This window comes from Jatropha curcas, chromosome 7 (assembly GCF_041381405.1).
Source record: "Jatropha curcas cultivar XTBG-Jc1 chromosome 7, XTBG_Jcur_1.0, whole genome shotgun sequence".
Taxonomy (NCBI): Eukaryota; Viridiplantae; Streptophyta; class Magnoliopsida; order Malpighiales; family Euphorbiaceae; genus Jatropha; species Jatropha curcas.
The window spans coordinates 16832205-16850367 of NC_143157.1; the positions used below are offsets into that span (position 1 = coordinate 16832205).

The window sequence follows — 18163 nt, forward strand, 5'->3', positions numbered from 1 at the left end:
ATGTAATTGATAAATGTGTAAAGAACACTCTATATAGCGTAGATAATAATGATCATAATTCAGAAGAAAAAGAAAAAGAAAGCACACCACCAAAACAAGAGCTGAAGCAGCTTCCTCCTCATCTGAAGCATGCATTTTTAGGTGAGAACAACTCTTTTCCTGTTATTATTTCCTCTCACCTAACATGTGATCAAGAAGAAAGGTTGTTGCAGGTGTTGCAGAAACATAGAAAAGCTTTAGGATGGTCAATTTCTGACTTGCAGGGGATAAGTCCAAGCATATGTATGCACAAAATCTTGATGGAAGACGACTACAAACCTTCTATTGAGCATCAACGAAGATTGAATCCTAACATGAAGGAAGTAGTCAAGGCTGAAATTATCAAACTCTTGGACGCCGGAATCATCTACCCAATTTCAGATAGTAGTTGGGTAAGTCCTGTTCAAGTGGTACCAAAGAAAGGAGGTATGACAGTAGTGACTAACGAAAATAATGAATTAATTCCTACAAGAACTGTCACAGGTTGGCGTGTATGCATCGATTATAGAAAACTGAACAAAGCAACACGCAAGGATCATTTTCCCCTACCATTCATTGATCAAATGCTTGAAAGACTTGCAGGTTATCCATACTATTGCTTTTTAGATGGATACTCAGGGTATTTTCAGATACCTATTGCTCCGGAGGACCAAGAGAAAACCACTTTCACTTGTCCTTACGGTACCTTTGCATATAGGAGAATGCCTTTTGGTCTGTGCAACGCTCCTGCAACTTTTCAAAGATGCATGATGTCTATTTTTTCTGACGTGGTTGAAAAGTTCATAGAAATTTTTATGGATGATTTTTCTGTGTTTGGTCATTCATTTGAATCATGCCTCTATAACCTTTCATTAGTGATGCAGAGATGTGAAGACACTAACCTTGTTCTGAACTGGGAAAAATGCCATTTCATGGTTAGTGAATGAATTGTTTTGGGCCACAAAATCTCAAAAGAGGGGATTGAAGTGGACAAGGCCAAGGTGGAAGTAATTGAGAAGCTACCCCCTCCAAACTCAGTAAGGGGAGTGAGAAGCTTCCTTGGCCATGCTGGTTTTTATAGGAGATTCATCAAGGATTTCTCCAAAATAACTAAACCTCTTTGTAATTTACTTGTTAAGGATGTTCTTTTTGATTTTAACAAAGAGTGTTTGAATGCCTTTAATAGATTAAAAAGGGAGTTGACATCGGCACCGATCATTTCTACACCAGATTGGAGTCACCCCTTTGAGCTTATGTGCGACGCAAGTGATCATGCCGTTGGAGCTGTTCTCGGACAAAGAAAATAAAAGAAATTGCACATTATTTATTATGCTAGCCGCACACTAAATGACGCACAATTAAACTATGCAACTACAGAGAAAGAGCTCCTAGCTATTGTGTTTGCTTTTGATAAATTTAGAGCCTATTTAATTGGAACTAAAACAATAGTCTACACCGATCACTCTGCCATTAAATAACTGTTAGAGAAGAAAGACGCCAAGCCAAGACTAATCCGTTGGGTTCTTCTCTTGCAGGAATTTGACTTAGAAATTCGTGACAAGAAAGGAATCGAGAATCTGGTAGCAGATCATTTATCCAGGCTTGAGTTGGGGGAAGAAGAACAAAAAGAAATACAGATCAATGAAGATTTCCCTCATGAACATCTCTTTCTTTTGACTAAGGCTTAAGCTCCTTGGTATGCTGATATCGTCAATTATTTAGCTTGCAAAATCCTTCCTCCCAACTTATCATATCAACAAAAGAAGAAATTCTTTCACGATCTTAAATATTATTATTGGGAGGAACCGTTTTTGTTCAAGTATTGCAGTGACCAGCTCTTTCGATGATGCATACCAGAAGAAGAGATGGAAAGTGTTCTGCGTTTCTGTCACTCAATGGAGTGTGGAGGACACTTTGAAGCGAATAAGACGGCAGCACGAATCTTGGAAAGCGGTTTGTATTGGCCTAATTTATTTAAGGATGCTTTTAATTTTGTTCGTCTTTGTGACAGGTGCCAAAGGTTAGGCAACATCTCAAAGCGACATGAGATGCCCTTGAATAATATCCTGGAAGTGGAGATCTTTGACGTTTGGGGTTTAGATTTCATGGGACCTTTTCCCTCATCTTACTCCAACCAATACATCCTGGTAGCAGTGGACTACGTGTCAAAATGGGCTGAAGTTGTTGCCCTTCCGAACAATGAAGCCAAAAGTGTGATAAACTTTATCAAGAAATATATTTTCACACGTCATGGCACTCCTAGAGTGATAATCACTGACGGAGGTAAGCATTTCTGCAACAAATACTTAGATTCCCTCCTTTCAAAATATGGTGTTACTCATCGTGTAGGAACTCCATATCATCCTCAAACGAGCGGACAAGTAGAAGTTACCAATAGAGAAATCAAAAAGATTCTGGAGACTACCGTTGGACAATCTAGAAAAGACTGGTCCAAGAAACTTGATGATGCTCTATGGGCCTATAGGACTGCATTCAAGATGCCAATCGGTATGTCTCCATATCGTATGGTCTATGGTAAAGCTTGTCACCTTCCTGTTGAATTAGAACATAAAGCATTTTGGGCCATCCAATTCTTAAATTTCAACACTAAGGAAAGTGGTCAGAAACGGCTTCTTCAGCTCAATATGATGGATGAAATGCGCCTCCACGCATATGAAAATGCTAAAATTTATAAAGACCGAACCAAACAATGGCATGACAAACACATCATTTTGAGGAATCTAAAGGTAGGACAACAAGTGTTGCTCTACAACTCCAGACTCCGTCTTTTTCCTGGTAAGTTACGCTCTAGATGGTCTGGTCCATTTACAATCAAGGAAATCTTTCCACATGGGGTTGTCGAAATCATGGATGGTGACCGGAGCTTCAAAGTTAATGCTCAACGCTTGAAAGTTTATCAAAACAACAACTTTGATCCAGTCAAGAATACCATCCATCTGGTTTAAACCAAACCGAGTTAAATAAGTCGAGCTTAACGACGTTAAACAAAAGCGCTTATGGGAGACAACCCATTTTTGTTTCAATTTTATTATTTGTTTGTTTGCTTGTTTAATTTTTCAGGAATAACAAAAAGTTCTAAAGGGCTTACGCCTTGACCAGGCCAATTAGCACAGCCGTGCTTCAAAGAGAAAATTGAAAATTGAGAACTAGAGAGGAGCACGCCCGAGACCGTGCCACTCAGCACGCCCAACGCAAAACCATTGGCACGCCCGTGCGAGGTAAGTGATCTTTGGTGTGCAGGAAAAACGCGCGCACGCCCCAGGCCGTGCCATCCAGCACGCCCGTGCCCGTTGTCACCCGGACTTCCAGAGGCTTGCACGCCCTATGTCGTGCTGCTCCGCACGCCCGTGCCAGGTAAGTCATGTTTTGACCTGCAGGAGAGATGCGCGCACGCCCCAGGCCGTGCCAAGGCGCACGCCCGTGCCCGCATGCACTTAGACTTCTAGAGAAGCGCACGGTCCAGCCCGTGCTGAACCGCACGCCCGTGCCTGACACCATATTTAAACAGCACGCCCTCATCCTGTTTCATTCCAAACAGCACGCCCTAGCCGCCAGCCTCACCTTCTCTCATTTTCTCTCATTTTCTTCAATAATTTTTATCATCATGCCTCCCAGGTACAAACGCAGCAGGCCTGCTTCATCTGTAGCAGCTGGACGCCGCTCAACCTCTCGATTCTCCACTGCATCTCCACCATCTGACAGTCCACCACTTACTCCATTTGAGCCGGGTTCTTCCGAGCAACTGGACAGGTATCACAAACTCTCATCACGCCCTATTTTGCCCAATAAATTTATAGATGAGAATGCCTTGTCACTAGTTGGACTTAGGGATGCCGTGATAAAACCACTTAGGCGAGTGGGGTAGGGAAATTTTATCAAATTGAAAGATCCTGTGTATGCTCCTTTGACTTTGGAATTTTTAAGTTCATATTCCTTAACTATTAGATTTCCAACTAGATGTATTCGGGATTTTATTCAATCTCGATTGCTTGGGAGAGATTTTGAACTTACGATAGATGAAGTTAGTCACATTTTTAGTTTTCCCACCGAAAATGCGATTACACAAATCCCGGCAGATTCTTTTGATTCCAGTAGGTGGAGTGAATTAACAGGTGAAAGCCATTATAATCCTAGGGTCTCTAAGGCGTCCAAATTAAAAAGTCCTGTTTTGCGGTATATACATAAATTTCTAGTTAATACCATTTTTGCTAGAAATGAGAGTGATGGAGTTTTGGGACGAAATGAACTATATTTTCTATGGGCCATAAACCACGGAGTCTTGTTAAATGTGGGTTATTGGTTATGTCAAAAATGGGCTCGAGTGGCAAGGGCAGATAAGGGGGCCATCATGATAGGTAGTTTTGTAACATGCATCGCTACCCATTTAAGAATGTGGAATCCGGCTAGACCCATCTATGACACTATTGGCGGAGGGAGAGGAACCAGGTTAGATATAGATATGATGATCCATATGAAAATAGTGGAGAAGGTTGATGATTCTTACCGTTTGGTGGGCGCTCCAGCAGACAGTTCTGATCATGAGGCACATCAGGATGCCGGTGGCGCTAACACAGAGGAGGATGCTCCACCTCCCTTCCCTGGTTTTGGTGTTTTTTCTGGTGCAGGTACCTCCGGAGCTGGACCTTCATTCCAGGGCACATCCACCGTGTCCAATGATGAGGTGCTTGCCCGAATGCTCTCTCGCATGGACGTATTCGACACCCGGCTTACTGGAATGGAGTCAATGATTGCTGACCGATTCCAGTCGATTGAGATCATGCACGGCAGCCTCGACTCCTGTCTAGACACTCTGCAGGGCCACTACCAAGGACTCTCCACTCAACTTCAGACTGTGATTCAGTTGCTGCAGCCTCCTCCACCTCCACCACCAGAAGCTTGATGGGTTTCACATTACTTTGGTTATTCCTTCTTCTTTTTCTATGTGTTGAACATTTAAATACTTTGGCTTTCAGTTAGTTTCAGTTTACATACTTGGGATTTCAATTGTTTCTCAATTTCAATATTTTGGATTTCTTTTTAGTATGTTTCTAACACTATAGCTTGGATGAACTTCGCCGCCCGGCTTCCTTATATTGTCTCCAATCGATGATGGTATTTTTTCCCCACTTCTTATTCGTTTATTGAAGTTTCCATAATTTCATAAGTTTGGGGAAATGCATATAGCTCATTGAGGACAATGTGCTTAATTAAGTTAGGGGAGGACATTTTATCTAAACTATAAAATTCTCATGATTTTTGTTTTAATTTAGTAAATAAAGTAAGGTTGGAATAATTGTGATCAAATTTAAAATTTATCTTTAATTCATTAGCCTTTGACTAAATTAATTGTTTCTCTAAAGTTAATTGCTTTTAACCAAAATTCAAAATTTTAACTTAACATACTTCTTTGATTTAACCATTTGTTTCTAAGATTATAAACATTAACTTTGTTAAAATTTTATGATAAATAGGTATGTTTTTCATAAAAACTTATTTAACCTTAGCACTCCTAGAACAAAATTAGAATCCTCTTCAAGACAAAATTTTGTGCTTACAATTAGAAAGAAATGATTTAGGCATTCTTTGATAAAAGCCTCATATCTAACTTAGGCCACCTAAGAAAGTATGACCCTTGTAACCAATTTGAAGCCTATATCAAATTTTCATTGATCACCTTTATCTGAACCTAGTCACTAAACCAAATCAATTCTGCACCCTAAATGCAACAATGTGTAATTGAAGGATTTTGATTTTATTAAAACATAGCAACAAGTGGAGAAAATTCTATTAATACTAGCAAAAGAGAAAAAGAGGAATACCCCATAAGAAAAGAAACTAGTCAAGAATTCAAGTTTGGTGAACTTTAGCAAGAAAGAAGTATTCAAGGATATTGTAAAGAAACCTTGCCAAAAATTACCTCTAAAGTTTGAGCTAGTGAGGAGCTTAAATTAAATCTCCCTTTACAAATACAACTTGGTTTTAATATAAATACAAAATCCTAATATGAAGCATTCATTGCATTTTTCTTTATCACATTGCCTTTTCTTCTTTAGCCAAAGTTTTACCCCTAAAAACCCATTACAACCTAAATAAAGACCTTTTGATCTTTCAAAACTGTAAGCATTTCAATTGTGGAGAAGAGAGGACTAATATTGCCTATGGGAGTGTTACAATTATAAGGTTAAAATGATTTTTGTAAAATCATATTCTAATTAACATAAAATTAAATAAAGATTAATGATAAAAATCTTGTTAACTTATGTTTAATAAAAAGAATATGTTCTATTGAAAATTAAAATTTTGGCTAGAAAATAATTGACATAGGAAACATATAATTTATTCTTATGTTAATAATTGGATATTTATTAAATTCGTGAATAATTATTCCAAGACTATTTTGAGCTAGCATTTTAGTTTTATTGCTTGAGGACAAGCAATAGTTTAAGTTTGGGGAATTTTGATAGTGTTAATTTTTATAGTGTTTTTATTGTAATTTTTACTAAGATTTCTAGTATTTTTAATTTATCTAAATTAGTTTTTATGTAATATTGTTATGTTTTTACTTAAAAGCTTCCTTGAAACACAACTCACTTGATTTTGAGGAAAATTGTAGGATTTTGCAAGAAAAAGACAAAAATAAGGCAAAATATAGTTAGCACGCCCCAAACCGTGCTCATTAGCACGCCCGTGCTAAATACAAGGTAAAACAAGCAAAGAGTCAGAGGCGCGCACGCCCCAGCCCATGCTGAGCCGCATGCCCGTGCCACAACTGCCCTGGACTTCCAGAGGCGCGCACGCCCGTGCCCGCACTGGAGATAAAGACTTGGCCCGTGTAGCTGAAGCACGCCCGTGCTACATACGTTCCAGACTTCCAGAGACGCGCACGCCCCTGGTCGTGCCATGGCGCAAGCCCGTGCTCTGGAACCTCTCCAGACCGTGTTAGACAGCACGACCCGTGCTGAATCCTTTAGACTTCCAGAGCCTGGCACGCCCCAGACCGTGCCAGGCAGCACGCCCGTGCCAAGCAAGAAATCCTGAATTTGAGTCAAAAGTTGCCAACTAATTCCTACCATTTTCACAGCTCACTTTAGATACTTTCTTCACATGCCAGTCAAGCTTCAAACATATGCACATGGAAATCCATAATTGAGAGGAATTTATGGCTTGATTGAGAGCTTTTCCACCTCACAAAGTTGGACTTTATTCATTAAAGCATGTGGATTGCTCCCCCTAGAAGTCTATATAAAGAGGAGAAGAAGCCATTCCAAATCATCCCATACTCTACATCATCTCTCATTTTATAGCTTTGTATATAGTTTTATTCTTTTAGAAGTTAAGTATTCAAGAGTTGTGCAAAGGTTCAAGGAAGCCATCCAAGCAATTGTTAACTAGTTCTTATTTCTAAACTCTTAATCTTGTTTATTTCTTTCATTATTCTTATTGATTATGAAATACTTATCAAGCATTATTGAGTTTTATTTAAGTGCCATGTCTAACTAAACTCTTATACTAGGGGTTTGATGTAGCTTAATCTCTTTTCCAATTTATGCAATTAGATTTATTTTTCCTTATTCAAGTTATGATTTATTGATGAACTTAATGCTTCCAGGCAGAGTTTTCCCCTGAATTGATTTATTTCAATTATCACTATCGGAAGAAGGATCTTTGATATGAAAAGATTAATAAAACACATGAGAATAATAACTTGATGCGGAAGCTATATGGTTTGACTCATGGGGGGTTTTCATGATTTATCAACCTTAATTTATGAATTCATAAACAATTACTTAACTTAATGATTTAATTCATATTTGATTGCGCTATTGGAAGATAGGTAATTAAATGGAATTAAAATAGCTAGCAATACATCGGAAGAGCTTGTTAGTGAATTCAGAGTTGTTTCCCCTACTTGAATAATTAAATTGATTGATGAACTAATGAAATAAATTGGATAGAATTAAGTGAAATCAAAACCCCTAGTAGTTTCAATCCCTTGATTTCTTTTAATCAATTTTTGTTTACTTGACTCTTGTTTATTTTACATTTATAAAACAATTCCCTCAATCATTGTTTAAATAATAGCGAGATAACATAATTTTGGTATTTGGATTACAATCCTCATGGGAACGATATCTTACTCATCATATATTACTTGTAGCGATTCGTACACTTGCGAAATAAGCTGTCAGATATAATAGACATTATCCATTTAAGTAAAAGGGTTGTGTACGGATAAAAAAACCCAACCAGACCCACTTAACTTTTATATATATATATATATATATATATATGATAATTATAATATTTAACTAAAACATACTTAAAAATACAATCACCGAACAAAATGCATATGTCGCTCAATATTCAGAATAAAAAATCATAAAAAATAAAATTATAAAAAAAAATACAATTAACGTACAAAATAAAATTACATATACTATATTGAAATTACTTTGTTATCCTTAATATTAAACCGGTTATTCAGATTTTGCGAGTTAACCATGATAATATCCATTTAAACTCATATTATGTATGGGTCACCTGTTTATGATACGAATTTTTTTAAATTTAACTCTAACTCGTTTAATTTCCTTGTTATATGAATTATATTTCCATATTGTGACCTAGTTTAATACACTTAAATTAGTGATTTCATAATAAATATTAAAAATTAAATAAAAATGACATTAAGAATATAAAGGACTAAATAATCGATTATCATGGAATATTTAACGGTAAAGAAGTACTTTTAAATGGAGAAACATAATAATTTGATAGTTTTAGCTCCCAATAATGAATTCATGATTTTCCTAATTTTGACAAAAATTTAAAGATAGAATGATAATCCTTCTTTGTTTTTATTGAAGTCTTTAATTTATTTATTATGTGCTTAAGTGTTTGTTTTGATGCATAGAAGTGTGGATGTGGTGATTAAATATTATTTTCCATCTCATAAATATAGACTTATTTTTATTTTCATACAAATTAAAAATATAGTATTTTTTTAATAAAAAATTTTGTCCGCATTTCTCTGCATCACCATATTAATATTAGAGGTTACTTATAATAAAAATTAAAAGAAAAATTGTTGATAATAAATTCCCTCTACTTATAATGACTTGCATCTAAATACAATTAAAATAAATTCATAAATTACATACACAAAAATATATTTGGAGAAATTTGCATGGCTAATAAATAAAATTTATAGTTAAATTGAATATCTTATTCATGAACCTTGATTAAATTTATAGAGAATGTTAAAAACAAATATTCAGAATAAAAAAATCAAGTATTATTTACGGCAATTGTATTCAGAATAATTAGTATTTATTTAAAAGAAAAAAACTTAAAAATTAAAATATATTAAAATAGATAGAATTTAAAATTTTGAAATATTTAATTATTTATATGTATTTATTTAAAAATAATTTAAATAAAATATAATTTTCTAATTGGTGATGACTAAAGTTACTTTAGGATTTTTAAATTTCAGGACGCTATCAGAATCACATTATTCCTCTTCCCTCTCATGTTCCCACATTTATATATATAGAGTATAGATCTACTTATTTTTAATCTACTCTTCCACCAAGTAATGGACAATTATCCCTGTAAGTTTTAAAATACTAATACTACTATTGCTTTAAAGTATTAATGTTACACTTATTTTTAATAAATCTTTAGAATTTCTATATATTTAATTTGTATACTCTTTTTTAATAAATGTGGAAAATTAAATTACTCTTAGGTATTTACTCTTCGTTTAAAGAAAAAGAGATAAAGGAAGTTATTTGTTGCTGCGGTACTTCTAAAGCTCGAAGACTAGATGGGTTCAGTATGGAGTTTTATAAGTCATGTTGGGAAACAATAAAAGGGGACAGAGTTAGATTTTCCAAGATTTTTACAATCATAGTAAGTTTTCTAAAGGAATAAACTCCAGTTTTATTACTTTAATCCCGAAATCTTCGTCGCCACAAGGGTTGAATGACTATAGACCAATTTCTTTGATTGGGAGTGTGTATAAACTGGTATCTAATTTACTCTCTTTGAGATTGAGGGGAGTTATGCAGTCAATTATGGGGGGAAACTAAACGGCTTTTGTTGGAGGGTATCAAATATCAGATGGCATTCTGATTTGCAATGAGTTAATAAATGCTTTGAAGAAAAGGAAACATAAGGCGATTCTCTTTTAAGGCTGACTTTCAGAAAGCCTATGACTTGGTTAATTGAAACTTTCTCTTTCTTATGATGTCTAACATGGTTTTGGGTAAAAAATGGCAAAGATGGATTAAGGAATGTTTACAGACTTCTTATCAGTGCTAGTAAATGGGTGTCCTACCAAAGAATTTTAGATGTCCAAAGGGTTAAAATGTGGAGATCCTCTATCTCCTTTTCTTTTTCTCATAGTGGCTGAAGGTCTAAACATCCTGTTGAGAAATGCAGTGGCTGCTGGTCTAATATCAGGGGATTAAGGTGGGGGAGGGTGAAGTTATAGTATCTCATCCACAATTTGCGGATGATTCGGTTATACTTAATGACGCTGAGGAAGAGCAAACTTGCAATTTAAGAAGAATTTTAGTGTGTTTTTAGTTTCTGTCGGGTCTTCGTTCAGTAAAAGTATACTATTTGGGGTAAATCTTTCTAAGGAAGAGTTGATTAATTTTTCTTCAATATTAGAATGTGTGCCAAACAAATTTCCCTCTTTGTATCTTGGCATTCCCATTAGCAGCAGTCCAAGAAAGATTGTTACATGGTCTGTGGTGATTCAGAAATTTGAAAAAAAGGTTATCTTTGTAGAAGGCTAGAAACTTCTCCTTTGAGGGTAAGATTGCATTGATCAAGTCTGTTTTAGCTTTTTTGCCTCTTTACTACATGTCTGTTTTTAAAGCTCCTTCAGCGGTAATCAAGAAAATAGAGACAATTCAGAAGAGGTTCTTGTGGGGTAAAGGGATGGATAATAAAAGACCGGTAAACTGGATTGCGTTGAAAACCATCTGTAGGAATAAAGAAATTGGGGGCTATCGTGTCCCTAATTTTAGATAGAAAAACATAGTTCTTTTAGGTAGGTGGTGGTGGTGGAGGAGGTTTACGGCTGACAGTGGCTTTCTTTAGAAAAAAAATTCTAATCTCAAAATATAGTGATGAGGGTATATTGAACGTTGACATGGATAATGAGTTTTGGAAAAATTTATCTCCTATGTGGAAAGATATTGTGGAGGTAAGGGTTTCTTCCCCCCTTTTCTAAAGGGGGTTTTAGATGGATGTTAGGAGATGGATATTTGATTAAGTTTTGGATAGACTTATGGGTTGAAGATGTGGCGTTGTCTTCTTTGTTTCCCAGGTTGTTGGAGCCGATGTTCCTTTTCGAAGGGCAGAGTCAAAGTATAGTGTCGAACAAGTATGTGTAACTATTGAGTTATATGGTGGTGCACTAAATGGAGTCAATTATAGTGATCCTACTATTATGAAAAATATGCTAAACGTGCTAAATTGGGTGAAAATTTTTGAATTAGATAATGCTACTTTGAAATCTGATGGTGTCTTTTGCGGCAGTCCAAGAGGTTGGTTTACTTTTGGATATGCTTCATTTGCTCTTCTTTTTCTTCAAACAGATTTGGCACGGTGCTCAAACTTTGTTCAGAGATGTTTTTTGTTGGTATTGATCCAGATTTAGATGCTCTAGATTAGTTAAAAATAAAAGAGCAAGGGTTTGTGAGTGTGGATATTTTTAAAATAGTAAATGAGTGTGGAGAGTAGAGTGGCTGCGTGAATTGAAGAGCTTTAAAGAAGAGTATTGAGAGCAACTTTTCAAGCGGTTTGTGTGATTTGCCCAATAATGAGGATAGATTAGACTGGTCTTTTTGTAAACAAGGTAAATTCTCAGTCAAGAATTTGTCATGTTTATTGAAAGAGGCTGAGTTGGAGGTGGATAGAGTTCCTTATAATCTAAAATTGCTGTGATCACCTATTATTCCAACAAAAGTTTCCTTTTTTATTTGGAGTGCTATGATTAATAGAATCCCATGTAGAAGTAATCTCCTCAGCCGGCTTATTTTATCAATTTCTCTAGACTGTTGTTGCCCTCTTTGCGCTTCTGAGATTAAGTCTGCTATTCATCTCATTCTGCTGTTTCCTTTTGCTAGAAAGATTTGGGAGGGTTTATTGAGATGGTGAAATGTGAACTGGGCATTGCCTAGTTCCTTGATAGACTTGAGTTGACAATGGCAAAGTATCTTGAAAATAAAAGGTACATCTCTTCCCTGGAATTCATTAATGGGTGTTGCTTCTGTGGTCGTTATGGTTGGAAGAAATAAAGTGATTTTCAATAGTGAAATTAAGAGGACGGAAAAGTGGTGGATTTAATTAAAGTTAGAAGTTTTGAATTATTAAAAGCTAAAGATGAGATTGGATCCTTTAATCTCGGTGATTGGTTTGCTTTTCCCATAGAGGTCTATAAGTCAGGTCGTGCAGTTGGCAAAAAGTCGTCGGTTTCTATTAAGGAGGCTTTTTGGATTAATCCAGCAGTAGGTTGGATGAAGTTCAACATTGATGGTTCTTCTCTTGGAAAGTTGGGCCCTGCAAGTGTTGATGGTGTTTTGAGAGATAGTTCAGGTTATGTGAAATTCATTTTTTTTTCATGCAGTTGGGATTATTTAATCTAGTGAAGCTGAAATTCTCACTAATTTTGCAGCCATCGAGTTATATTTAGAGTTATATTTAGAATCGCTTTCAAGCTTTGTCCATTGATTGTGGAATCTGATTTCAAAAATGTGTTATGTTGGATTTTACAAAAGCATAATAGACCTTGGAGATTGTGGGAAAAATTTAATAGTTTTGATTATATTGTGAATCAACTTAAGAAGGTTCAGTTTGTTTTCGTCCATAGGAATGGGAATTACTTTGTTGACAGTCTAGTGAAAAAAGAAGTGACTGCTACGTCTCCGTTCCTAGCGAGGATTTAATTTTTTTGTTCTTGCTGTAATTGTGATTGTGTGAACCGTATTGATGTTTTTGTTCTCTAGTCTTGTTTCTAAGTTTGAGTTTGCTGCCTTCTTGTGTGTTTTTGTCACTGTCATTAGACTTCTCTTACCTTAAGAGAAGCTTCCATAGTTTTTGTTGTTGGCCTTTGGATTTTCTTGTCAATCTGAGTTAGGGTGGGTGTAATGGGATACCCTATTGGCTAGGGATTAGTTCTTACATTGGTAAGTTTAATTTTCCTTTTCAATCCTTTAATACTAATTTTATTATTGCTGATAAAAAAAACATTTAAGGTACCTAAAAATAATTTTTACAAGTTAAAAATTAAAAACAATTAATCAAATCAAAAGCTCTTTGTTGTTATATTGCTAGTCATGGATTTTTTTTTTCTAAAGATATTATACATAAGCAGACTATATTGTTATGTAAAAGATTATACATAACAATATTTGTTGCAATATAAGCAGACTACAGAGTCATACAATTATAAATTACTGCTATAAGCTCGTTGTAAAATTCATGCTAAAACCTTGTTTGAAAAATTACTGCTACAACCTCATTGAAAAATATTACTAAGTATTAGTAACCGAAATTATTATTTTGTAATCTGACAATTTTACATAACTTGAATTTCTTAAAGGCATTCTAGAAAATTCTTAAAAGAAAATATCCCAGTAAATTACAAGTCTAAAGACATGGAAAAAGGAACGCTTACATTTTTAAGGGCAACTTCTTTTATTAATTGCGTCTTCTTCCTCGTCTTCCTTTCTGTCTTGTTATCCATTTTTCTGGCCCTTTCTCAACTACTCTCACAAGCCATTTTGGTTTTCTTATGGAAAACACAATATATCCTACAGACAACCCAAACACCAACCCACATCCAAAACCAATCATAGCAAATTTCCAATCAAATATGCTTGGAGAATCATCATCATCATCATCATTAGATATTGATGGAACTACATCTTTCTGGCATTTTTCAGATAATGGAAATCCACACAACCCCAAATTCCCAATATATGAATCATCACCAAATGTACCAAATTGTTTTCCTTGTGGAATGGGCCCTTCAAGCTGGTTATATGACAGGTTCAACTTTGCAAGAAAATTCAAGTTTGTTAATTGTTCAGGAATGCTACCAATAAGCTGGTTTGATGATAGATCTAATGACTCAAGTTCCTTCAAATTCCCTAGTGATGATGGGATTTGACCTGTAAGGCTGTTATGTGAAAAATTAAGCACTACAAGCGAACTAAGATTCCCAATTACGTCCACAACTGCTCCGTCAAAACGATTGCTTGACAAGTCTATTGCTGTAAAAATAGTTAGGATTCTTTCAATTGGAAGATCTATCCCTTTCAATGTCAAAACTACTGAATCCTGATAATAAATTTCTCCCATGTAATTGGCTTTCTTATTAACTTTATCCGCTTTCTTCATAGATTGCAAACTTGAGAAATATTTTGTTGGCAAATGACCAGAGAACTCATTGTATGAGATGTCAATGATTCTCAACTTGGGAAAAGGCGATATGTTCCCTTCAGGATAACCTATCAAGCCATGGAATCTGTTTGATCGCAAAACAAAAACTTGCAGGTCTGGGAGAGTTGCTAGCCACTCAGGAAAGCTATCATTTATTTTATTGTTGCCAAGATCAAGAACTTGCAGCATTTTGCAGTTTGCTAAATTTCGGGGTAACTGTCCTTCCAACTGATTACCATTCAAGTTAAGATTCCGAAGCTTATTTCCCTCTGCAAATGTTCCCGGAATGGAGCCTTTGAAATTGTTCATCCCGAAATTCAACACAGACAGTTCACTACTGAAGTTTCCCAAGCACTGTGGAATCATGCCACTCAAGCTATTATTGGACAAGTCAATAATTTGAAAGGTTGTGATATTGCAAAGCGAAGGTGAGATTTCCCCTGTCAGTTTATTGTTTGAAACTAAAAGGATGTACATTGAAGGAGGTATAAGTGGAAGAGGTTGTTGAAGCAAATTAAAACTGAGGCCAAGAAATTGTAAATTGCTTGGGAGTTGACTTACTTTTGTCAATAAGTTGTGAGATAGGTCTAGATATTGTAAGTATTGCATTCCCTTACCTGAAACCCATTTTGGAAGTTCGCCTTGAATCCGATTATTAGAAAGAGACAAATATCCCAATTGATTTTGTGTCTTTAAGAATTCTGGGAACTCACTTATATTGCAAGAAGACAATGCAAGTCTGTAAAACTGAGGCAACATACTTGAGTTGCTGCTGTTATTAATACTGCTAGTGATGACAGAAAAATGGTTGTTCGAAAGATCAAGACCCCATAGATTTTTCAGCTTGGAGAACATATTCAAGTTCACCACGCCACTTAAGTTATTTGACGGAAGATGAAGATTGGTAAGGTTCGTCAGTTCAAAGACTGATGGATGGATCGGACCATATATCTTATTGCTCTCCAAGACTATTTCTAGTAAAGATTTCGATCGGAATTCACCAAGTTGACCAGTGAGTTGGTTAAAACTAAGGGAGAACCACACCAGTGATGGAAGACCATAAACACAAGATGGGATTATGCCACTAAGCAAGTTATAAGACAAGTCCAGCTTAATTAGCTTGGAAAATCCACACAATTGATTAGATATACTACCCTCCAGATTATTTTGCGACAAATCCAACCAGTAAAGTTTAGTGAGATTAAAGATAGACGATGGCAACATACCACTGAAGTTACTATTTGAAACAGACAGATGGTTGATGTCCTTAAGCTTTTCAAAAACATCCGGAATTTTCCCTGTCCAGTTGTTGTTTGAAAGATCCAGCTTCATGAGTTGCTGGAGGCTGCCAATAGAAGCTGGAATTGACCCTGTGAAATGACAGCCACTGAGCTCTAACACCAATAAAGAGCTAAGATTGCCAATTGAATCAGGCAATTCTCCAGAGAAACTCGTGGAGCTGAGGGCCAATGATTCCAGGGGACTAGTCCAATTTGACTTCGGTAAATGACCATACACATCATTATTTAACATTAGATTTAGAAACTGAAGGTTTGGTAGGCGAAAAATGGATTCCGGGAATTCTCCTTGCAATTTACACAAAACAAGACTGAGAGATGTTAAAGAGGAAGAAAGATTTGTCAACGAACTAAGGGCAACAGAGGACATGTCTATATAATCAAGAAAAACTTCTCTTACTTGAGTTAGATTTTCAAGAATCATTTTCATGGTTGGTGTTTCAAGTGTCAAGGGTTCATTTTCGGACAAATCTAGTGAAACCAAATTGGACAAGTGAGAAATTTGAAATGGAACAGGACCAGAAAACCAAGTACTAGAAAGATTTAGAAAAGTCAATTTCTTAAAGCTACCAAATTCAGGTGGAATACTAGAGCGGTTAAAATCATTGAAAGCAAGGTTTAAGCTTTGGAGGTTTGAAAGACTAAAGAGGCTGCTGTTAGATGTTAAATCGCCATTAAGACCACTGCAACTAAGGTCAAGGCCAATCACATAACCTGTGACATTATCACAAGTAACTCCATCCCAAAAGCAACAATCTGATCTCACTTCCCAAGAACCCATTTTTGGACGAGGAGGTTTGCAGTCTATTGAAGCGGAGGCATCATAGTAAAATTCTTGTTTAAGTTGGAGAAGAGCAGTGCTTTCATCTTTAAGGCATGATTGGGCAGAATAGGAAGAAATTGGTGAAGATAATACTAATTGACAATGGAAATTCAATAGGATCAAGAAGATGATTTGATTTTTCCAATATGACGAATTCATCATTATTAATTTCTTATGAAAAGCTAGAGATTTGCGAAGATTTATTAAACAACCTTATATATATATATAGGTATGGCAGCTAATAATCTGGTAGAGACTATCATGAGCTAACTAGTGGTGTGCATTAAATATTTCAAACCGTTAAATGGATTTTCTTTTAAATGGTTTGGTTTGGTTTGATTTAAAATTTAGCAAATTTTAAAATAGTGTCATTTGATTTTTATTTAATGAAACCATTTATTTAAAAAATTATCAAAAGTTGCAACAATTTCTAATTTCTTAGATAGGAATATGTGATTGTTTTATAATGATTTCTGGGCAAGTTGATTTTTAATAAATAAAAATTTTTTTCTATTAATTATTTAATGAATATTTTCAATGAATCAACTATAAATAAAAGAAATTTATCCTTTCTTCGTTTCTACTAAATCTGTCATTATATTTATTGACTGATGTCAAAGTATTTTTTATGACAGTAAACCATAGACGAAACCGTATCAAACTGTTCTATTATAGTTTGATTTGTTCTGGTTTTATTGGCTAAATAATTTGATTTGATTTGATTTGTTATGAAAAGTTTTCAAATCGTAACTCATAATCCAGTTTGAACATTTTTCCAAACAGTACCAAACAAAACCGTGCTCAGCCCTAGACTTAAGCCTATGCATAGCAATATAGTCTTAACCAATTGGGACTCGTCAAAGTCAATTACAATAAAGAATTTTGGAAGAATAATGCATTTATTCTTCTGGGTGCTAAGTTTTCAACACATCAATATTAGTTTAAAAGCTTAAAATATTTTATATCCCAAGAACAAAGCAAAGAAGTATAAGCACCTCTTGGCATGGGACAAAATAGAGTGGAAAGAATCTCACAATATCTTTAAATTATATAGACTCAGCTTTCAATGGAAAACGCAGAGAAATGGAAGTTTTGACTCTTAAATTTGGCGGAGAATGAAGAAGCAATCCCAACTTAAAAGTAAGAGGGAAGGGCAAAATTGAAATATTTTGTTCCTATAACAGATAAGTTGTGACTTGTATTTTAAAAATCAATTTAAGAATGCCTAACTTTTGAATACATCAAACTAAATAACTGTTATCGAGAAATTTGATGGTTTTCCTATTAGTCAATTAAAGAAAAGTACAATAAATTACTTTTTATTTCCATTTTACCCTCTTGTTTAATGTGAGAAAATTTATATATCTATATAATCCTGAAGTAAAAAAACTATTTTTTTTTTTTTTACAAATTTTCTACATTTTTACTGTATTTCTTTCATTTATTTTTCAGTTCTACAATTTACAAACTATTTATTACAAATTATGAATTGATATATAGATAACTATAATTTTGAAAATCATATTTTGTTATTTTGTTC

General features: G+C 35.0%; 1 protein-coding gene across 1 annotated transcript; it reads right to left on the reverse strand.

Annotated features, from left to right (window-relative positions):
- Window positions 1-13716: 13716 nt before the first annotated feature.
- On the reverse strand, window positions 13717-16727 carry LOC149494797 (receptor-like protein 6). The gene has a single exon (XM_089724243.1). The coding sequence runs from the start codon at window positions 16579-16581 to the stop codon at window positions 13759-13761; it is 2823 nt and encodes a 940-aa protein (XP_089580369.1). The 5' UTR covers window positions 16582-16727; the 3' UTR covers window positions 13717-13758.
- Between the last annotated feature and the right edge of the window lie 1436 nt (window positions 16728-18163).